General features: G+C 57.4%; 1 protein-coding gene across 6 annotated transcripts in view; it reads right to left on the reverse strand.

The window, feature by feature from the left end:
• Positions 1-7,084: 7,084 nt before the first annotated feature.
• MGAT3 (beta-1,4-mannosyl-glycoprotein 4-beta-N-acetylglucosaminyltransferase) overlaps positions 7,085-23,510 on the reverse strand; it is a 49,979-nt gene continuing 33,553 nt past the window's right edge. For 5 of the 6 annotated variants that reach the window (XM_053662224.1, XM_037160693.2, XM_037160692.2 and 2 more), the window contains one exon: positions 7,085-11,581. In XM_053662224.1, coding sequence (XP_053518199.1) covers positions 9,979-11,581 — 1,603 coding nt within the window. In that variant the 3' untranslated portion in view covers positions 7,085-9,978. Of the gene's footprint in view, positions 11,582-22,513; positions 22,533-23,510 lie in introns of those variants that run through there. The other variant, XM_037160695.2, reaches the window with a different exon arrangement.

Raw genomic sequence — 23,510 nt, forward strand, 5'->3', positions numbered from 1 at the left:
TTCTCTTTACTTCCAGCACAAGGCTCCTCCCATTTTCAGTGCTTCCATGGCAACGTGTGGGCGGGGAGAAGGCAGGGCAGCCAGACAGGCGTCCGGCCCTCTCAGTTGTTGGTGGTAACTTTGTAGGCTGGAGACCCCAGCAAGGGGCACTGACCCAAATCTCAGGGCTCTGCTGGGTTTAATGGGCAAGGTGCCTTCCCCGATCTTTGACTGATATTGCAATTTTGACATAACCTCAGGTCTCACATCTGGATGATGGCAACAACCTCTTATGGGGTCATGGTTAGAGGGCACTAGGGAAACTTACTTGACGAAGCAGTAGCTCACACAGAGTAGGCATTTAATTGTGGAATTAATTAACTAATTAATTAACATTTTCCACAAAAGTAGAGGGTTTGGGAGAGATGGTCCATTTCCCCTGAGTCAGGCCAGTCAAGTCTAATTTGAAAGGGGCATATGGGGCGGTGACGAGCATGGGGCAAGTGATTTAGGCTTTGCGTGCCTTTGTTTCCCTCATCTGTCCAGTGGACAAAACATTTTTGCTCCATGGTCCATGAGAACCAACTCTATTGCTCCCAATGTATTGACCAAGTAGTCACCCATCCACCATTTCGTGAGCACCTAGTATGAGCCAGGAGTAGACTTGGGTATGAGAAATAAAACACGCAGTTCCTGCCCTCAAGAAGCCCCGGGTCGAGGAAAGAGTCAGAAAGGCACACAGACAGAAACCAGTAGAGAAGCCTTTACGGTGGGAAGCAGAAGAGCCTGTGACCCAGGGCAGGAGCAGAGGGGTGGGCTCGACCTGGCTGTAGCACAAGGGAGGGAGATGAGGGGATAAAGAGGCTGGACAGGTGAGCATCCTGAGGTAGCCCAGGGAGGAAGTGATGGCCGGCAAGGTGTGCTTCAGGCAGTTGCACCAGCACCATTAGTCTGGAGTCAGTCACGAGTCTGAATCCCAGCTCCTCCTCTTAATGGCTGGGTGACCTTCAACAAGGTTCTCGATCTCTCTGGGCCTTGCTTTCTACGCTTGGCAATGGGGATTAATATAAGTACCTAAGCAATCAGAACTTGAAATTGACTCAAACTAAAATGTGAGGAGAGACAAGCAGGTCAAGCAGATTTCTGCAATGAGAATTATGACTCTGGCTGAGGTTTTAGGGAGCTCACCAGGTGATGGAACAGAGAGCAGTCTGGGCAAAAGAATAAGGTCGTGGGTCATCAGAGAACTCACAGGACTGGAGCCCAGAGAATGCAGGAAAAGGGGTCCAAGACGAGACTGGTAAGGAAGGAAGGGCCCAGAAGGCCACGGCTGGAAACTCGGCCCTGACCAACTGCATTGAGCAGTCTGTGCCGTGATCAGAGACGGGTGTTGGATAGAGCAGCCTGGCCACTCTGTGGGGGATGGACTGGTGGGCTGAAACTGCAGGAGCTCAGGCCGCAGGCACAGCGGGACCCCTTGAGAGAGTCATTGGTGGGCAGTGAGAGTTCCTGTGTGCCAGCGCTTACACACGCCAACCCCTAGCTCTCCCCACAGTCCCTTGCGGACAAAGGCTGAACAGTAAATGGCAAGCAGGATGGAGATGGTTCTTCTGGGAAGAAAAAGGGCAGAAAAGGACAATTCAAGGAGAGGGTTGTTGGAGGGACCGTGTCTGGTCAGTCCAACCAGAATGATGGCACAGAGGAGAGAGAAGGGAGAGTGAAAGAGCAGGTCTGGCGCCCCTTTGCCAGTGGGGCAGCAGGGCGGCAGGCCGAGCACTCCAAGGCGGGCATCTCACCAGTCCCATCTCCTTCACTTTGCCCAGTAAGCTGCCTTACAAATTCAAGCCTCTCTGGAAATGCTGGCTGCTCTGAATTGGAGGGAAATTGCTACTGGATGACAAGACAGCAAACTCGGTCCAGCCCACCTCCGCCTCCCCAACCCCCCCAGGGGCAGGCCCAGGATGGAGTGAAGGTCAGGCACTATCATTATGAGGCTCATGGAGGAGTTGGCTGTAACCGGATCAGCAAAGCTCTGGGATTTTGAGCCTGCCAGGGACCTGGAAATCACTCTCAGAAAGAGCCGCCTTCCTCATGATGGGCTTTGCTGTAATCAGTGCCATCGATCCTGTATTCACCAGACTAAAATCGGATATCCCTGGGCAGGAGTGAGGTTTCAAGCCAGTGAAATCTTTGCTGCCCACATTGTGCCAGGTGGTGTTGAAAAGGACACAGGGAGCCCTGGCTGGCATAGCTCAGTGGATTGAGTGCGGCGCCAATTCGATTGCAACGATTTCTCTCCTTCTCTCATTCCCTTCTTCTCTAAAGATAAATAAATAAAATATTTAAAGAAAAAAAGAAAAAAAAGAAAAGGACACAGGGAATGGAAGCTTGTTTGCTGACTACCCTCCTTTACCAGGCTGCAGGAGTGGGGGCCGGGGGCTGGCAGATGTGCAGCTTCGGAGCCTAGATCCCAGCATCTCCGCTTCCCACCTGTGCAACCGCTGTGAGTTCCAGGACTTCGGAAAAAGTGGGGAAGGCTGAGTACCCAGCCTGGCCCAGAGCAGTTGTTCGGTGAATGTTACTTGGATTCCTTTCACATCCTTTGTCTCCATTGACCTCTACCACAGCCCTGGGAGGGCCAGGTATCCATGTACCCATTTTACAGATGAGGCAGCACCATCCAGGCTGGCTATAGCCTCCACCTGCACTTCCACCTCCTCATCCTCAAAGGACAAGCTGGAAGCCTACATGCTAGACTGGACCAAGAACTGTTCTCCTTGCTATGCTAAGAGCTTTGTAAGTCCCAGACAGTTATGCAAGACAGCTTTCCACGTTTGCTCAAATATTTAGAAGATCTGGCAACACCAGCCTCCCCACCTGTGCTGGGGAATAGTCCTCCCCCTCGGGCAGGGTTTGAACTCCCCGGCTCACCCCAATCCCCATCACTCTCTATTGTCTCACACATGGGTGCTCACTCCATTACCTGTTGGGCTCTTTTGGTTTTCTGGGTCTGCCAGGCCTCATGAGGGTTTCTCATCCTATATGGGAAGGAAAAGGAATCAAAGACAAAACCTGACACCCCCCCTCCCAGGGTCACAATGAGTATACTCCCTGACATACCTTCCCAGTTCCCATCACAAAGCACTGAGCCTTAACATATAGAAAGAGAAAACCGAGCCATGGTGGCTGTGGCTCCATGGATTGAGCGCTGGCCTGTGAACCAAAAGTTCACTGGTTTGATTCCCAGTCAGGGCACATGCCTGGGTTTTGGACCAGGTCCGCAATTGGGAACACGCCAGGGGCAACCAATTGAAGTTTCTCTCACGCACAGATGTTTCTCCTTCTCTTTCTCCCACCCTTGCCCTGTCTCTGAAAATAAATAAACAATCTTAAAAAAAAATCTGAAATGGCATAACTCATTTTGAACTTGGACTCAAGTTCAAGGTAAAAGCCTCAAAAGTCCAGGAAAGGAGCTGCTAGTAGTTCCAAAACAGAATGCAGGGATGGAGAAATGAGAGCTGAGGACATTCCGGTCAGGGGGAAAGTGATACAGGAGGCAGGTGGGTGTGTGTGGCGGGCTTAGGGTCCCTGGGGCTTAGGGTCAGGGTGTAACGAATGGCAGCTGTCCTGGCTGTTGGAGACCTGAGAGTTTACTTACTCAAGCCCTCCCTGCGGCGGCCCAGGGAGAGAAAAGACTGGTCAAATTGTACTTTTTAGCCCTGGCTGGTGTGGCTCAGTGGAATGAATGCTGGCCTGTGAACCAGAAGGTCACGGGTTTGATTCCTGGCCAGAGAGTGCGCCTAGGTTGCAGGCCAGGTCCCCAGTTGGGGGCATGTGAAAGGCAACCAGTCGATGTTTCCCTCACTTTCTCCCTCCCTTACCCTTTCAATTCCCAGTCAGGGCACTTGCCTGGGCTGCGGGCGCTTGAGAGGCAACCACTCTCTCCCTTCTTTCCTCTCAAAATAAATAAAATCCTAAAAAAATAATAAAATCTTGTTTAAAATTGTGCTTTTTAAACTTTTAATGCCTTTGGTAAATTCATCTGGGATTCATCTGGGTGTAAGGGAGGGATTGTAACTAGACTTTTTAAAACATGGCTGTCAGATATTTATAAATTAATCTTTTTTTCTCCCGATGCCATGAAAAACCACTTTTATCAAATACTGTGTGTATTCGAGAACCCCATCTTCAGGTCTTCAGAATTTTGTGACTACTTCGAATTTGCCGACTCCGGCATCAGCGTGACCTTGCCCAGGTCACAGCTCCGATGGGGCGACTGTGAGTTCACAGGGCAGAGCACCGCTGAGGCGGTCAGGTGTGTCCTGAGGATGCTCCAGGACCAGTGATTGGCAAGGTTACTGGCCTCCCATGGCTGCTTCTCTCTGAACCTGTCCACGCCCCCCCCCCGACCGCCGCCCTCTGACGGACCCAGCTCACCTCTTCAAACCCAGCCACGCCACGGGCAGCACTGCCCAGCCTGTAGGCGGATCCGCTGCCTTTGAGTCAGGAGTCTACTCCAGCCCAAGGGGATGGCACAAGTAGCCAGCGTAACGGGGCAGCAGGGTGACTTAGCACCGCAGGTGACAGGGGACCGGAGACTGTGCGCAGGTCATGATGGGGGCAGATCTGGGACGGCGGCAGGGCTGCTGGGGGTGGTCGTTTGTGTCACACACCGAACAAGGACACCACAGCCCTTGTCCACACCTCACAAGGTGAGCCCTGTGGAGTTGTGTGTTTCTTCTGACATGTCTCTGGCAGAGGCAGTGAGTTGTCTTTTTCTAATGAAACCAGCACATTATGGCAATTTTTTAAATTTTTAGAGAAAGGGGGAGAGAGAGAGGTCAATTTGTTGTTCCACTTATTTATGCATTCATTGGTTGATTTTTGTTTGCGCCCTGACTGGGGACTGAACCTGCAACGCTGGTGTGTCAAGACGATGCTCTAACCAACTGAGCTACATGGCCAGGGCCCATTGCGGCAATTTTTCAATAGATGGAAGTAAAACATCCTGACAAATGGGTGCCCTTCCCGATTTGCACACAGGCCTCGGTGGACTGGGGCAGCCCTGTGTGGAGAATGGGTTGCTTGGGGGAGACTGGAAGAGGGAGAAGGAGAAGCAAGAGACAATTTCTGCATTTCCAGGTCAGGGTGTGTCCCAGGGGAGGAGCAGAGCTGGGAAAGACACTAACTGCAGTTCAGATGACGAGCTGTGATGTTTGCACACATTCTCCGTCCTTTGAGTCTCAGAATGTGACCCACCGATGCCCTCCTGCTCGGTTGCTGGCAAACAGCCTTTCTTTCCCTGGGTGGCCGGCTATCCACTGGCCAGGCGCAGGCTGGAGAACAGGAGGAGCCCTCCCCAAACACAGCTCCTCAGCGGGAAAGCCATTCCTAACGTGGGCCTCTGTCCTCCGTGAGCCAGAGGGGATGAGTGAACCCCGACTGAGGAAGGTAGCTACCCTGGGCTGCCAGGGCGCAGGGGTCCTTGGGGCCTGACTGTTGGGGCACATGCTGGCAGGGTCGATGCCAACATCTACAACGACCACTAATAGCACAAGTTAGAGGCCGGGGGGTGGGTCGCCCACCGAAGGGCGAGCTGTTACATGCACCTCACGTCAGTACAATTCAGCGGGATTCAGTGGGTACTGCCCGGCCGCGAGCAGAGCGCTGGGCACATAAAAGTGAGGAAGACACGCCCGCTGGACAAGAGAGACGCTCTGAGGTGCCCGCCGTCAGTGTTCACCACCTCCCTCGAGTTCTGGAGGCTTCATTTCCTCACCTGGAAAAGCGAAAAAGAGGACACGCCCCTCCCCTCTGAGCGACTTCAACACTCTGACGTTTCCCTAGCATTGCCTTCATCATTTGTGGCATTTCCCAGGCTTGGTTTTCTTCTCACATTACACTTTTCCATGATTCTAATTTTTATAATTTCTTTTCCGTTTTTTTTGCGGCTTCCAGTTGAGGAGAAAAAGGAAGGAGCAGGGAAGCCTGCGCCACCTGTAACGGACATGCCTCGCCCTCCCACTAGGAGGCAGTGCAGCACTGTAAGAAGTGGTGGAGACCCCGCTGCCTGGCGGCTGCGTGCCTTTGAGCAGTTTCTACCCTTAATCTCCCTAAATCCTAGCCTCCCCTCCTCCAACCTCCCAGGCTGGGAAATGGGAGGAACCCCCCCCCCCCAATACCATTAAATCCCACAGGAGAAGAGCTGACCCTCCAATGCCCCTGGGTGAACGTTGTGCCTTCCTCCATCACCCACCGCCTGTGAAGGGCTTGGCACCTTGTAGGTGCTCAGAAGTCACTAGCCCCTGCTCTGGCCACCACACTGCAGCCACTCCTTCCCATCTCCGGCCTCGGTCTCCCCATCTAACCTGGAGGCTGCACAGCCTCCCCACAGGGGACCGAGGGAGGGTTCAGAGGTGTCCCCTCCCACCGTCTCTGGGACCTTCCTTAGAAAACGCCAGAGGGCCCTCCTCTCGGGGCCAGTGCCGGTGGAGGAAGCCTACAGGAAACCCCCCGCCCCCAGCATTCCGCAGCGCCAGGTACCATCACGGCCCAAGTCCAAGGTCAGTTTCATGGGGGAGAAAAGGCTAAACACAGAGGCTGCCATCCTCACCTGCCCCAGGGGGTTGAGGACCGTGTTGCAAGTCCACGCCCGGCCCTGCTCTGCCATCAGGGGCTGTATGACCTTAGGACCCACAGGCATGGGCAGGAAACAGCTGATGCCTCGACAACCCGACTGTAGGGCGACTGCTGCCCTCAGAACAGGCACCAAGTCTTTACCCAGATCCCCAGGGAACCCCCTGCCTCAGGAGGGTGGGTGTGGCCAGTCCCGGGCCCACTTCTCCTTCCTTCTGGGGGCCCCTGTCCAGCACTTTCTTCAGCTAATTTCTACCGGTGGGAGGGAAGGATGCCCCCTGGTGCTGGTGGAGGTAACTGCGTCCCTCCTCACCTGCCGTGGCGTCCTGGGAAGGCTCTCACCCCACAGACCCAGCCCTCCATAGCCAGAGCGGCTTCGGCAAGGCCGGAGCTACCCCCTTGCAGCCCTTCCTGCCCCAGGGCACCCCGAAACCAGCCACACAGACACGCTACATACTTCATAGCTGTTTTTATTATTAATATTACCTTAAGCATCCCTTTAAGGGTGAAATGAAATCCAACCATTTACAGAGAAAATGATTTCAGAATGTACATATCAATTTCCCCTTCCAAAAAAAATAATGGTGTCCTTAAATTATACATTTCCCAGGGCCCTGCTGTCATTGTGGGTAAGTCCTGTCTCCCGACCCCAACTGTCACCTTTGCCCCCCAAAGCTCTCCCACACCTGACCCTGGGACCCGGCATGGCCTGAGGGTGGGCTGGGCCTCCTTGAGCCTACAGGTCCAGGGCATGTGCCCCAGGGATAAGAATTCTGGGTGTGTTGTCAGGGCCAGTGGAACACCAGCACTCGCGTTCACAATTTGGTTTCCCTTCGCGTTGGGTGAGTGGCCCAGGGCTCCTCTGCCCCCCAAATTCCCAGCATGTGATGTGATTACATGTGAAACTCTTCAACCCCGTGCCTTGGCCCCCCACCCCTCTGACAGCTGTCATCTCCACCCAATGGCTAGGCCTCACTCGACAGTGGACATGAACATGCCCTCCTGGGTCTGAAAGGAAAGGCGGGGCTGAGCTCCTCCCTTCTTCCCCCGCCCAAGCTGCTGAACTGCAGACCGGCCTGGAGGGGGCGCCCCGCAATAGCAGGAGAGGGCGTGGGGTGAGAAAGCCCGCAGGCAGGGAGGTGTGTCTGGGCTGGGGCTCAGGCACGACTCTGGAACCCCGAGGCTGCCTGTCCAGTGGTGAGCAGGGATGGTGGCTGACCTCTTGAGCCACTTGTCAGCCCCAAGAGGAATCAGAGAGGGGGGCTGCTATAACTCCAAGAGAGGGGTTCCCTCGAGGTCCTTCTAGACAGGAGGGGGAGTGGGGGCAACAGAGCCCCCTCAGCCTTCTTCATTCCTACCCCAGAGACTGTTTCTCAGCCAGTTGCCACACCCCACCCACACCAGGAACTTCTCCAGACAGAGCTGTGGTGAAAGGGACACCTTCCTCCTCCAGCCCATGCAGGAACACCCAGAGAAAGTCCCTGCTGGGGGCCAGAGGGCACAGGGCCGAAGGGTATGGGCAGGGCCCAAGGGGCTGGGAGATGGTGGGCGGGCAGCTATGCAGCCTTCAGCTCAGAAGGGTTCTCATCCCTTAGACTGACAGACAGACAAACGGGCAGCCCCTGCAACCCCTTCAGCCTTGCTTTCCGGACTCCCCAAGGGCTTTCTGCCTCAGTCATTTTGGGGAGCTGCAGAAGGTGGGGTCACAGGCTCTGGATTCTGAGGAAGGGGGGCCATCCACACACAAGTATTATGTATAGGGACACAGCGACACAGACACATACGTAAGTACACACAAGCATGCACCCATGCCCATAAATACACACACACATACCATTCCACAGGCAGCCTCTGCGTCCTGGTGTTATCAGGTGAGCATCTACTGGGGCCTCAGGGACTGAGTGGCCCACCCTTCCCATAACTGCAGGCTCTCAGTGCACCCCAGCCCCGGGCTGGCAGGGAGGGGGCAGATTGTTCCAGGAGCTCCACACAAGGCAGGATGATCTTATGACTGCAACAGTCGTTTCTACGCTCTCTCCCCTTGCCCCTATACCCGCCTTCCTGTAATGTAAAAGAACTAAGTTGACGCTGAGCTCACGGCAGCTCAGCTTCCCTTGCAGCTACCTGTGACCAGCAAGATGCTGTCAGAAGTGACTTTGCCATCTCTGGCTCACGCCACTAACAGGAAAGGCTCTGCGCTTCCCTTGCCTTTCTCTGCCGGCCCCAGGCCTGGGTGCACGTGTGCCGGTGGGAACTGGGGCAGGTGCCCTAACAATAACTGGAAGGTGTGTGTGAGGAGAGCAGAGCCGCCCTCCTCAATCCAGACCACTTCCCTCCAGAGGGTTAAATCCAAAACGAGCTTCTGTCTCACTTAAACCACTCACTGTATTTCGGGGTCTCTTAATTACAGCAGCTTAGAATCTACTTCCGTGAGTCCATCTCCTGCCCTCACGAGGCATGCTATGAGGAATGAGATAACATACAACTGGCCATAATGTCCCTCATGGCCCCTTCCTGGCCCCCAGCCAGCACCAAAGAGGGGCACAGGGGCAACTCCACCTCAGATGGTGGAGAGCCAGGGCTGTGGACTCCAGTGGGAAGGGGTGATGGGGGGCCCCGGGGGCTCACCTACTAGGCTGGCTGATGCCCTGTGCCACCCTGAGAACTGAACTCCTGGCCTTGCAGGGACTAGCAAGTAGCCCACAAGACAGCAATGTAGAAAGTAAAAAGGAACATCAAAGCCAGGCCCAGACTCCCCAGGCCCCACCCCTATGTCGGCTTGGGAGGGGCTGGGGGACACAGCTGGCACAGTGGTGCCCCTGTGGGGCGGGCAGGTGGTGGTCTGGGCTCCTTCTGGCCCAGCACTTCTGAGGACACTGTGCTACTCCCAGCTGGGTGCTCTTTGTTTATCCTCTCCTTTCTTGGTGTCCCCTCTTCCTCTTGGGCCCAAACAATTATTTACAGAGCCTGGGGACCTCCTGGCACGTACCTTCCAACTGCAGGTCCAAAACACCAAGAAGCCAAATGGCGGGCTTCTCCCCAGGGGGCCTCAGCTTCCACTGAGCACGGAGTTCCTCCGCGCCCTCCCCCACCCTCCCCCGGCACCCAGAAACGTTCATGCACTCTCCACCGACACCACCTGGCCACAGCCCTCTTGGAGGGCAGAAGGGTTGGGCTCCCTCTCCTGTCAAGGAATGATGCTTTTTGAGCTCACAGGCCTGACCCCTGAGTCACAAGGGCTTGAACAGGGAAGATTCCCCCACCCATCCACTCCTGGTCCTCTCAAGAACCCCTCTGGGGTCAGGGAGATGACGGAAGTCGCCACCCGCTGTCCTGCCACTGGCCCTGTAAGATCGCACAACCTTAGCCTTCCATCGCTTCCGATTTGGCCCTGGCGGGCGGCTGTCCATCGGAACCCCTGTTCCGCGGCGCCCCTTCCGCCGTGCTCTTGGGCTTCTTGTAGGGGTTGTCCAGCAGGTAGCGGAACTGGTTGTAGTTCTGGAGCAGGTACTTGGGGGCATACATGTGTTCGCTGGGGTCGGCCGGCGGGTACTCCTGACGCGTGCCGTCAAACCAGCCCCCCGTGCGGATCAAGCTCCGAATGTAGTTGAGGTCCCGCTTGTCCTCGTAGTCTCCCCAGCGCGGGAAGTCACCGTTCTGGGCCGACACGAGCTTGAAGTAGATGCCCTCGGGCGTGAAGCACCAGGAGCAGTGCCAGCCCGCGAAGTGCAGGGGGCTGCCCAGCGACCACTGCACCAGGATGTGGCCCGTGCGGTTCTCGTACTGCCGGAAGGTGGGCATGGTGTAGTACTGGCGGCGGCGCAGGCGGATGCCGTCCAGCCCGTACACCGACTGCAGCATGTCCACCGTGCAGCCCGACACCACCTCCAGGGTGCCCGGCTGCTTCCAGAAGAAGCCGTAGAGCGACTTGCGCATGTGGAAGGCGAACGGCTCGGTCCAGCCGTCGTAGAGCTTGAGGAAGAGCACGCCGTCGCGCGCCGGGATCTCGTCGGCGTCGTCGATGATGAAGACGTCATCGGGCCGCAGGTTGCGCAGGCGCGCCACGCCGTCCTGCGTCAGGAACGTGCGCAGGTAGTCATCGGCGATCCAGCCGTCTTGCCGCCCGCCCGGCGGGAAGTGGTCCAGGAAGACGTAGAGCACCTTGTGCCGGATGTACTCGAACGTGCCGTTGGTCAGCATCTCCCGGAACTTCAGCGGCCGCGGCTCCCCGTAGGCCGTGAAGTTGGACTCGCACACCACAAAGGCGTCCACCACGTCGCCCAGCTCGTGGAAGCGCACGTCCAGCAGGTCGAACTCGTGGTTGATGTTGATGGCGTTGATGACGCGCCGCGGCACCTCCCTGGGCACCAGGCGCTCCTTGGTGGGCAGGTTGGAGTACTGCACCACGGTGGGCACACCGCAGCTGGGCCCGTGCCAGCCCGGGAGGCACACGCACTCCACCCACTTGCGCCGCCCGCCGCGACTCCCCACGCGCTCCTGGGCGCTCAGCAGGTGCCGGACTGGGCCCCGGGCAGATGAGCCATTCCCCGCCTCCGCCTTCTCCTCTGGCCGCCCCGATGGGGGCTTCTCCAGCATCTTGGTACCTGGTTTGAAGCAGACACCCCCAGCTTTGGTGCGCACGAAATACTCAGTGGTGTCCTCAGGCAGCACAAAGTCCATCCGGTGGAGCTCCTCGGTGGCCCTGCTTGGTGACAGTGGCTGGAGCAGGGGCGAATGGGAATACAGCGGGGTACGCAGCAGGTCGGGGCTCCCCGGCTCTGGGCTGGTCTGGGGCGTGACGGGGGCATTGTTCCAGAAGAAGCTGGACACGAGGTTAGGGCTGAGGGAGGCCAGTTCCCGGGGGAAGGTGACATAGGACAGGGTCTTGAAGAAGTGCAGGAAGGAGATGAGGCACAGGCCGGCCATACAGAACATGAGAAAGAGCTTGTAGCGTCTCATCTTCATCCTACAGGGAAGAGGGAGAGAGTAGACGGGTCAGGGGTCTGCATTCCTGGGTGAGGGGAGCATGGGGCTCTTTTGGAAACCGGACCTGAGGAGGCCCTGGCCGCCACCACGTTTGTGAATGTCCTGGCCAGTTGCTGGTGACCCTGTATGAAGCCGCCTCCTGCCGCCAAAGTGTCAAACCTGCTAGTCCAGCTTGCTGTACCCAGTGCCCCTGAAAGCCTATGTGTCAAGGAAGCTCCCCTCCTGGTTTGAGGACTCCTGCCCTTTGCTCACCAGCCCAGCCCCCAGGGACCACCAGCTCACCACACATCCAGCCTCTGCAGTGGGCTTCTCCACCTGGCTCACTGCCCCGCCCCTGCCCCTCACCAGCTGCACTGTTCCAGGTACAAAATGCATCCTGGGAAAAACTCAACCCTGCTGCAGAATCTGCCTGGGGGTTCACAGGCCCCAAAAGAGGGGGAGAGCTGGCAGGCTGCAGGCATGGGGGCCCTTCCCTGCACTGCCCAGGGGTTACCTTCTTTCTTGCTACCTGTCTACCTTCTGATTGTGTGTGGGGAACATTGGCAAGCCTTTCCAATACCTTTTCACAGAAAAAAATTCACAGGTCTCAAGGGACAACATCTAATTCTAACATCGAAAGAATAAACTTAAATGAAAATTCCCCGCATTACCCCATGCCCTATACTGCACTGCTCTCTGGGTGCGCAGTTGGACCTGTTAGAGGTCTATCACTGGTTTTAGGTGCGATTTTCAGTTCTTGGTTTAAAGGGTTTCATAACTATCACATTGGGCACCAAGTCCAATCAAATTTTTGCTAAATGAATAATAGAGATTTTTCAGATCAGTGGAAATAAACCTGCCATTTCCTTTTAAATTCTACATAATAATCCATGGTTATTCTGAATGAATCAGTCTCTATTCATGAGTGATTCATGAACAAAACCATTCTCTCTTCACACAGCTAACTTCACACGAAGTTATCAATTCGTGATGACTACAGAGACATATATATTACAATTTAAATAGACCTTCCATTTTAGATTACCTGCAGTTTATCAGAAAAGTTGCAAAGACAGTACAGAGAGTTCCCTCATGCTCCTCACGCAGCCTCCGCTGGGTTAACAGCTACATCAGCACGGTACCTTTGTCCCAATTAGGAGACTGAAATGGGCACCGCACTGTTGACTGAACTCCACTTTTTATCTGGATGTTCAATACTGAATCTCATGTGTGACCCTAACGGTCCGGCTTGTGCTGTCCTTGAGCCCAGGGAAGTGGGCAGGCTGGTTGGGAGGTTGTACCGTTTTGGGGGGCAGGACCAGGAACTTGCTTGCAATGACCCACCAAGTCACAGGAGGGGTTGAGACAGACACCTGGCCTATGGCATCTGGTGCCTTCGTTTCCCCTCCACAGATCCTGGTGAGTGGCACACTGTCCTTCCACCTCGAAGTCTTTTCCCTAAAGTGTTCCTTTCCACGGCTTCTCCTCTGGTTGTTTCTGTGGGTCACTCGGGTGTCCTCCTGCCACACTCTCCCTTCCACCTCCCAACACTTAAGGTGGTGGGGCACTGTGCACTTGGCTTTAAACCGCTGTGACACTATGCAAGGCGCTTGCCGTTCTGAACCCCAGTTGCTACCTCTGTGAGATGGATACAGAGTTCTCAGCATGTAATTTTCTCTGAAAAGTTCCGTGGTCGGAGGGCACAGAACCACGAATGTCTGACCTAGAACTAAGTGTACAAATCATTTCCTCCAACTCTTTCCTTTTTTTCTTTTTAAGATTTTATTTTCAGAGAGAGAGGAGAAGGGAGAAAGACAGAGAGAAACATCAATGTGTGGTTGCCTCTCACATGCCCCCTACTGGGGACCTTACTTGCAACCCAGGCACATGCCCTGTCAAGGAATCGAACCAGGGACCTCTTGATTTGCAGGCCCACACTCAGTCCACTGAGGCACACCTATCAGGGTACTTTCCTTTTTATAAAGGAGGAAACCCACGGACTTAATGGACCTGCTCAAAGTTATTAAGCTGGGTGAACCTGGGTGGCTTGACTCCTTTGTTGCGCACCCTCCCTGGCCTCACCTTTCTGGGAAATCCTGAGCAAGCCAGTCCAGAACAATGGAGTTGCCAATCCCCTGGCCAGAGCGGCACCTCCTTCAGCTTAAATGCCTGACCTTCCTGGAACCTGCCCCACAGGTGGCTAGCCCAGCTGCCTACTGGGGGTGGGGGCCTAACCTCTGCTGAACATCAGCTGTCCCAGAACAGAGGTGGGGCTGGTCTCCACTAGTGTTTCGGATGGCAGAAGGGAGGGGCTGCCCCTCGGCAGCCTGTTCAGGGGGGTCTTCTGGGCTCCACAGTGGATTCCAGCCCTGCTCTGCAAAGTGAGACCAGGCAGAGCAGGCCAGCAGGGTGAGTGGAGGGGCAATGAGTGAGGCCCAATAAAGGCAGGCGGGGAGGGCGGTTGCCGTGGCAGTGACCAGGTATAAGGCAACCGTGGAGAGAGGTCAGCACTGCAGAAGCCTCCAGAGTGACCTACCTGAGGATTTCAGGGCTTGCCAAGGGAGCCCCGATCCTTCTTGCAAGCTGTTTTCCCCTACTTGGGACCTGCCTCTGTAAGGCACAACCCCCACCCCCGCTGCCTCGCCCTGGTTGGACTGAAAGGGCCTGTGGGCTGTGGAGGGGCAGGGCAGGGCCAGGACTGAATCCCCTGGCAGCAGCCAACAAAGGCCTTAGCAGGTAAGAAGCTCAGGGCGGAAGTGAACACCCTGCTGTATGCAAAGGGGGGCCCTTGGATCCCACCGAGGTCACCATGACCCTGCCCCCCTGGCCAGGCTGGCTCTCAGGATCTGGTTACTCCTGGCCCTCTCTGCCCAAGGGAGGGGCAGGCTCACCAATGCCTGGGACCTCCCTGATTCACTGGGCCCCAGCTCAGCTTGCTGCAGAGAATCATGGAACTGAGCATGTTTCTCTCATCACTTAGGCTACTAGGAAGCTCTAAAGGGCACAGGGGTCAGCCCAGAGTCAGTGCCTCATAAACTGCATTTTCTGGGACACCTTCACTCATAGCTGCTTGTATTTTTTTCAACTTTCACTCCTCTTGCTCTACTTCCTTTTTATCTTCATGTGTTTTGATAAGTGATTCAAATACATCTTGTGACCCAGAGGCACATAAGTAGGAAACAGAATAAATAAATAAGCATTTGGGAGCTGGGGCCTCACTTAAGTCTCAACCACCCTGGGAGGTCTTTGTACTGCCTTTGTCTTTACAGACGGGGAGAGTGAGACTCCGAGAGCTGATGAGGCTTTCCTGGGGACACTCAGTAGGTGGCCTAGTTGAGACTTGAACATAAGTTCTGTTCCCAAGCCGGCAGCTACACGCCCCCTTACAGCCGCAACCGTGCCCCTCCCCAGTGCAGGTGGCCTGGCTGCGGGCTACAGCCGGGGAGCATTTCCCAGTCCACTGTCGGCTTCTTGGAGAAACCTTCAGGTGTGACCACAGAGCTAATGGCCACTGACACAGCCCGGCTGCTGTCCTGAGTGCATGACACGCACGACCACCCTGAAGCCTTCCAACACATAGTGGGGACTGCTGCTACCCCCGTTTCACAGATGAGGAGACCGAGGCTAGAGAAGTGAAGTGACTTGTTCAGCACCACACAATCCAGAAGGGTCAGACTCGATTCTGTGGGGTCAACAGCAGGACTTAGTCCCGTGGTAAAGTTGTCCTGAGCCCCTTCCATCTGCCAAGTTCAACCCAAGTAGACAACAAGGTCCCATGAGGTGTCCCCCGGTGACCTGGCAAGACAACCCAATGGCTGGAACTGCCACCATCGCATGTGACGCACACAACACCCCCAGGGTGCTCACCGCACCTGAATCCTCCATTCATTCAGCAGTGACTACCAGCGAGCATGCCGGGTGCCAGGCACTGTGCCGAGGCCCAGGCGCACAGGGGACCAGGCAGCAAGGACCCCCGGCCCTGAGGAGCAAGGCGTGTGCTTGGGTGAGTGGGAGAAGGGTCAGTCATAAACTAGATAAACGAGTCAAGTAATGTTGTATGTTAGGAAGAGTCGTGCTCTGAAGAATAAAGCAGGATAAAGGGGAGGAAGGGGGCGGGTTGGGGCAGGCCTCAGGAGGAGTGAGACCCAAAGATGAGGCTACAGGGGAGGAAGAGAAGGCCAGTACTCGGGGGAACTGCAAGGGCAGCAGACCAGAGGGAGACGGACGGGTCCGGATCACGCAGGGCCTGGGGTCACAGCCAGCAATGTGGCTGTCCCAGGAGGGCTCTGAGAAGAGGGACTGGCTCTGCCATTGGTCTGAATGGCTCACTTGGCTGCTCTGCGGAGACTGCCACCCCCGGGGCAGGGCAGGGGGGCTCTGTCACCCCACTTCCGGGCTGCCCGCAGGGAGCACTGGCCAGCCTCTGCCGAGTCCAACCCCCTCTGCAAAATGGAATGTGACCAGGCCTGCCCTGCCCACCTTCAACGAGACACTGGATCAGGGAGGCCAGACCAGTCTGTCCTTTTCCCGATGCCCTCCGCAGTGGCCTCATCTCCCCAGATGTCTGTCTCTCCGATGGCAGGACCACGAGCTCACAGGGCAAAACCTGGACACAGCAAGTACTCAACAAGAGTGCCCTGCGTTGCCCTGGGCCTCCCCAAAGGACAGTGCTGGCAGCACTTCCATGCACACCCAGACTGCCCAGTTCCAGCCCTGGCTCTGCCGCTTCCTGGGTAGCCTCGGGCAGGCTAATGACCTTTCTGAGCCTCCTTTTTCTTATCTACGCAAGTTTTCAGTAATAACCCATGTGAGGTGCTAGCACACACCAAGTGCTCAGTGAGCTTGAGCTCTTCTTACTGCTGTTGCTATTCCCCAGCCTGGCAGAGTCGAGAGAACGGGGCTGGGGGAGGAGCAAGGGCAAAGGCTCGGAGCTGGGCCCTGGCAGGGCCTGTCTCAGAGCCGAGCTGAGCAGAGTGGAGGCCTGAGCAAGTGGAGCCTGGGCAGAGCCCACACCTGACTGGGGAGTGGGCCGGGAAATGTGGGAAGTACCGTGAGGGTCTCTGGGAGCCTCCCTACCAGGACCCCCAACATATTCCACGAGTCACGCCCAGCCCCAGGGGCTGGGTCCTCCTCTGAGTGTGTGAAGGAGGCGGCGGGTGGGCCAGGTGCTTCCTGGTAGCCGGATAATCATGGACGAGGGAGGCTGAGCTGACCCTGGTCCACGATGGCCACAGGATCAGCCTGCCCCTGGCCCCCTCATCGCCGCCAGGAGGTCCCAGGCTGGCAGGTTCCCCCCCCCCACATCCCCCCTCAGGCTCTGCCTGGAAAGCCGAGGGAGTGAGTGCAGAGAAGCTGAGCCCCAATTCCATGACACAGCCATGACCTCAGGGCCAGGGCTCAGGCTGAGTCTGGGGGGGTCCCAGCCAGAGAGAAGAGGGGTGCTCCCTGGAGGCTGCCAGCTGTGCCCGTGGGGGCTGGCCAGGCAAGCAGCAGCCTCCCAGGTGCAGACAACCCCCGACAGCTGTCACTGGGGTGACCAGACGCCCGGGGAGCTCTCCGTGGTCCTGAGCTCGCCTATGCGGGCCAGGGCCCTAGCTCAGCCCTGGGGGTGCCCTCAGGCGGCCTCCAGCAGGACCCTGCCAGGCTCCTCCGTAGCCCAGGAGCTTGAGTCCTAAGGACTACTTCTTCCTCACCTGCCTCACAGCCCTGATTCCTGGTGTCCTCCACTCTAGGGCAGCTGGGGTCGCTCAACTCTTCCACCTGGGAGAGGAGGCCAGCTGTGGTCTGTGTTCAGCAGCAAGCAGGGCCAACCCTTAGTAGGTGCTCAGGGCACTCTGTCAATGGGGTTAATCCCGGAGGTCAGCCGTCCTCCCTCAGTCTCCACTCCTGGGCAGGAATCTGCCCATCTAAGCCCCCCAGCCTGGGAGCACCTTCGATGGACCCTCCCCACCTTTTCAAGAGTTCACCTGCTTGAAGGCCATCTTGATTTTCCAGCTGAAGTCCACCTCCCTGTGCTCACCTTCCTCCCCAGCCCCGCCCTGCCGCACTGACCCGAAGGCTCTGCCCTTGGCCATGAGGAAAGGAGGTGCATCCTTGCAGCCAACTGCAAAGATCTGAGCACTGCATCTCACCGTGGCAAGCTACTCTACCTCCCCGTGCCTCAGTGCCCCTCTAAATAGAAGGGAGACAGAGCACTCCGTTCCGTAGGGCTACTGTGAGAATCAAACCAGCTGACCCATGCCGAGAACTAGTAACCCAGCCTAAGAATCCAGTAGGTGCTCAGGAAATATCGGCTGCCCGTTTCACTGACGTCCGGAGGACCTGGTTTGAATCCCAGCCCTAGAACTTACTAGCTATGTGTCCTTAAGCAATCTACTTAGCCTCTCTGAGCCCGTCCTCAGATGAAGAAGGACGATGTCATCCCCTCCCTTGCAGTCCTGTGGCAGATCTCAATGAGCCGAAATGTCAAAGCACCTGCCTGCACAGAGCCTGGCACTTGGGCTGATGCTCTAAAAGTGCCTGTTTCTTTCCTTGCGTTTGGATTTCCTGTCAGACGAGCAAACGCAGACGATCCAACTGATCCTGCCAGGCCTGGCTCCTGGCCAGCTTTGTGCAAGGGCTGGGCCAGGTGCAGGGCTGCTTACCACCTTCCGGGGGATTTCTCAGGGACTCAGGGGGCTTTCCTAACCCGGGGCCAGAACCTGGGAGATCCGGAGCCCCAGGAAGTGTTCAGAATCCTCTGCCAGTGTCTGAAGGGCACCTGAAGTAAGAATACTGCCCAAACCCTCACCCCAGGCAGGTGTCCTGCCAAGCTGCCCACCTGACTTCCTCTTGTCCAATTCTTAAAACTGCCCATTCCAAGCCCTCGGGCTGCTAGAAATTCTTCTGTTGGCCTGAATCAGCTTCTTTGGAGCTTCTGCTATTGCTTCTAGGTCCTTTCTTAGGGTTAAGCAGGCAAGTCAGTGTCTGAGATCAGAAGGCAGTGACCATTTCTGTATTTCCTCCGTCCCTGGGACTCAGTTAAGGGTCCTTCCAACATGAGGTTCCATGATCCTACATGGAAGATGGGCAGAGGTGAACCCAAAGAACAGGACAGATTCAGGGTTTCGGGCAAGATGCACAAAACTGACACTGTGTTTATTTCTTCAAATCTCATTGTTTCATTCATTCCTTCAGTTCGTCTCTAGCAGGCAGGACTCCAAAGGTCAAGCTTACACTAGGGGTCACTCTACGGCCAGCACATTATCCAGGCTACTGGTGGCCATGCACTGAGACCTTGCTGTATGCCAGGTGCTGCAGCTACAAGGGCTGGAGAGGAGTTGGGGCCCAATTCAGGAGGCCAGCACTGGAGGAACAAATGTATGTCTCCATCTCGTTGAGGAAACAGAGGCTTGGGGAGGTCAGGGTACCTGTCAGCCACACAGCACCAGTGAGAAGGGAACAGATGGAAACCGACACCGCTTCCCCCAGGCACCCTGCGCCTGCAGACAGACAGACTGGGGGCCCAGCGGGGCTGCAGACTTTGGGTCCTGCCCTTGCCCTGGGCTAACCTCGAACGCCAGGGCCAAGGGACTGTCTGGTGTGCCAAGACCCCAGTCCCCAGGAATTCTGCTCCCCTGGCACTCTGCAGAGTGACAGTTAGCTCGTGGGGCCAGCCCCGGCCAAGGACGCCATCTGTTCCAGGTGACCAGAGTCCTGGCAAACACTGTTCACCACAAGGCAGCAGCTGTCACAGCCACAGATAAGGAAACCAAGCCCCGGCAGGGAGAGGAAGCGCTACACTGGGAACCATCTCGGCAGTGTTGGAGGAGGGCCGGGCACCCGTGCCACTCGAATACGCAACTTGCCTGGCACAAGGGTCCTGGCCCCGCTTCCTCCACTGGCTCAGCTCCAGGTCGGGGCTGGCTGCTCAGTTCAACGCCCATACCCAGAAGCCCTTTCCGTGATGAACCCGCCTCGCCCCCTGCTCCACAGCCAGCCGGTCCCTCTCCGCTCAGTCCCAGCTCCTGCCTGCTGCCACAGAGGGCAAGCAGGTGCCTGGGAAAGTTGATTCCCGAGGCTGGACCTGCCTGCCCTTGCTCCCTGGGGCCCCCTCCCCTTCCCACACCAGTCACTGGCCTGCCTGAGACATCAGTCCCCAGAGGCCAGTGGGCATACAGAACATTCCTACCACCAAGACTGTCCTGCGGACAGCACTGCAGGCTGAACAGGTTAGTCATCCTCGGGTACCAACTAACAGGGCAACTGTGCCCAGAAGCCCGAGGTGGCCCACAGCTATTCTGACCCTGCCTCCCTCGACCTGGCCCTGTGGCCTCATTCATGTCGATGTGACGGACACTTCTTACCACGTGCTGAGATATATGCCAGCCATTGGCTGGGTTGCACATATACTTGACCTTCACAGTCACCTTTGGAGGTAGGCATTATTATTATCATCCACATTCTACAGATGAGGAAACTGAGGCTGAGAGGGTGAAGCACAATGGAGTGCGCTCCTCGGACCGCCGGCACGGAGCCACTGCTCTCCGGGGCTGCAGGTCTGTGCGGCGTCTGCTCGGAGGCACCAGGCAGGGTGGCCTCAGCCCGAGGCCACTGAAGGCTCTGAGCACAGCAGCAGCATCGACCTGTGCCTGCAGATGACTGATCTGTTGGCTTCCCAACTGCCCGTGACGCGCTCTTTGATGGTGGAAACATCGAGGCCTGTGCTGGCCCAAGCACCAGCCTCTAGCCACACTTGGCTACTGAGCATTTGAAACTGACTAGGGGCGGGGCAATAAAGGAACTTGTCATTTAAATACAATGTCAATTTTAATAGCCGTATGCAGCTAGTGGCTACCAAATTGGACAGAATCGGTTTAGACTGCACTGGGGAGAACAGAGCCAGGAGGCCGGGTCCACTGATCCAGGACAGTGGGAGTGGTGGGGCAGCACGTGGGGCGAGACAGTGGGAGGGCGGGGAGGACACTGTGGGGCACGGCTGTGGTGCTGGGGGGCAGGAAGCAGCCCAGGGCGTCCAGCCTGGGACACGCAGAAGGGTGGGGGACAGTGGTGAGCTGTTGCCGAGGTGCCTCAGATCCCGGATGATGGAAGGAGAGAAGGGGGGAAGGGGCACAGCCCTGGGGGGACCACCTAACATCCCAGATCAGCAGGAGGAGGGCTACAGGGGGAACTGGTAGGGCTTCTGCCCTTGGAGATAGGGGGCAGCAGGGAGCGAGGTGGGCGGATGAGCTCCTCACGGAGCTCAGCTCAGTGGAGGGACAGCGGACACATGAGAAAACGGGCCGACGGAGGAGGCCAGGTGCCAGGGAGGACCTCCTAGAGGATGTTTCAGCCCAGGCCCCAGGTCCAGCAGGAGCCATTGCAAGCAGGAGCTGCTGCCCCCACCCAGTGTCTGGGGGGCACAGAGGCCTGTGTGCTGGGAACGCCCAGTGCCACGCAGCTAAGTGGGGGTTCCTGAGTCTGGCGAGGAGCACATGGAGTGGCAAGGATACTCCCCTCACCTCGGGCTGCTTGGTGGCCACCCCCTTGGGTCTGCAATCCTGACGCAGGTAAACCCTCCATGTGGGCAGGGCTGCGGAGCGGGGGCCGGAACATTCCTCCCAGGGGATGGTGCTTCCATTGGCATCACCTTCTTCTTGGCAGCTGGCACCTACCGAATGCCCTCAGGTGCCTGACGCTGTGTGTGCGCTGGCCTTGCTCTGTGTGTATCCTCCCAGTGACCGCGTGGTGAGGTGGGCACAGGCAGCGGAGGGACCTGCCTGACACTCAGCTCACACCCACACACCACCGCTGGGGGTCCTGAGTCAGGAGGTCGGCACAGGGTCCAGGCTGCTGCTGCCTTCAGCCTGGCCGCTCGCCTCTGCCCACGTCCCCAGCAGGGGCCGGGGGGCCTCCCTTCTGCATGTGGCCCGGAAAAGCTGCCCCTGAGCAACAGCTCCACCCCCATGCCACGGCTGCCCTCTCCACCCAGGCCACACTCCAGGGGGTTGTGACACAGTGAGTCACAGCCACATCTCCCCAAGCCCTGGGCCCTGCCCCATCCCCCCACGAACTGCAACGGGAGTAAATCTCCCCGACAGGGGCCTGTGTTGGGTCTCCAGGAGCTTGAAGGGGGTGGGTGCTCTAGAAAGTCAAAAACCTGAGATGAGGCCTGGCCTGCAGGAGGCTCTGGGGGCCTGAAGCCCCGGAGGGGGCAGGGCTCCTCCTGCTCTGCTTTGCAGGCCCCTGTCCACAGCCTCCTGGAGGGTCTCGGACTGGCTGCACCCACACCCTGGAGGTTTGTTGGCCTCCCGTTTGACCCTGGCCTCCAGTCGGCGGGACCTGGCTGCGTGGCCTGGGGACACCTCAACCCTGTCCGAGCCCATTCTTGAGCCACCCACTGCGGCATGCTCCAAGGCAGGGGTGTCCGACCTTTTGGCGTCTCTGGGCCACACTGGAAGAAGAGTTGTCTTGGGCCGCACATTAAATACACTGTGACACTTAATCACACAAAAAATTCCTAAAGCCGTCCCGTGAATGCCACCGGCCGCAGGTTGGACACCCCAGCAAGGGCTTCAGCTCCCTTCTCTAATTTCACTGTCACATCAACCCATCACGATGGCAGAGTCCGAGACCAGCCTGGCTCGCTCCCCACTCACCCAGTAAGTAAGTGGCAGGGTGTGTCGGTGCCCACCACTCCACTTTGCCTCAGGCCTGCCGGGTTCCTGCCTGGGCCCCTCCAAGCTCCCCTCCCCTCCCCTCACCTAACCAGGTACCTGCCTCAGGAGGGTCACAGGCCACGGGTGGGGCGCTGCCCCATCCCAGCTGCTGCAGCGCGCCCCTCGACCCTGTGCCTGGTCTCTCAGCTCCATGGCAGCTGTTTCTCCCCAAGGGCTGCCCCCTGCGCCCCAGGCCCAGTGCAGGCCCCGATTAGGTGGCGGTGTGAGGAACTGACCTTGTCCGGCTGGTGCCAGTTCTGCCCTTTCCTGGGCTGCTTTCCTGGCCCCACCTCTTCCCAGCCGAGTCGCCTAACCTCTCTGAGCTTCAGTCTTCTTGTTTGTACAAAAGGGTGACCAAGCAGCCCTGACCGGGTGGCTCAACTGGTTGGAAAACTGTGCCGCGGGTTTGATCCCGGGCAGGGCGCGCACAGGAGGAAACCCATCGAAGTTTCTCTCTCTCTTTCAAATTAAGATCAGTAAACATACCCTCGGGTGAGGATTAGAAAAAGAAAAGGGTGACCAAGCAGGGAGACGTGCTCCACCCCACTGGAGCCGCTCCCCAAGGCGGGGGTCCAAACGCTGAGGGCCCTCCAGGTTTCCGTGTACAGGTGAGAGCCCGTCAGTGCCCAGGGAGCCGCAGGCCCACCTCCCCTTGGAGCCTCTCTGTCTGGTTCCCTCTGGACCGGAGGCCACCCTGAACTGTGTCCTCTCTCTCAAGGGGCTCCGGGGCACTTTCAGTAGGACACAGGTGGGAAGCAGAGGAGTGACGTGCAAGAGCTTGAATAAAGCTCACAGGTGGGGTGAGCTGGGGGGTCCTGGTGCCACTGGGGGAGGAGTCTGTGTGTGACCACGGGTGAGAAACTGGGGCCCCAGAGGAGACCCCCAAACAGCTCCTGCTCTGCCCGTGAAGGCTCGATGCCCAAGCTCACCATTAGCAGGGCATGCGGTCCCTCTGTTCAGAGTCACCCTCTCCAGGCTGCTCCTGGGAGGGCGAAGACATGAATCTGTCTCGGAAGAGAGCTGGGCAGCGGGGCCTCGACCATTCACGCTGCTGGTGGACGTATGGGGGGGGGTGCACTGAGGGCCTTTAAAGATGCTGTCCCGCCCTGGCTGGTGTGGCTCAGTGGACTGAGTGCCGGTCTGTGAACCAGAGGGTCGAAGGTTCGATTCTCAGTCAGGGCACATGCCTGGATTGCGGGCCTAGTCCCCAGTTGGGGGCACTCGAGATACAGC

This window comes from Artibeus jamaicensis, unplaced genomic scaffold (genome assembly GCF_021234435.1).
Source record: "Artibeus jamaicensis isolate MK-2021 breed Jamaican fruit bat unplaced genomic scaffold, CSHL_Jam_final contig_233, whole genome shotgun sequence".
Taxonomy (NCBI): Eukaryota; Metazoa; Chordata; class Mammalia; order Chiroptera; family Phyllostomidae; genus Artibeus; species Artibeus jamaicensis.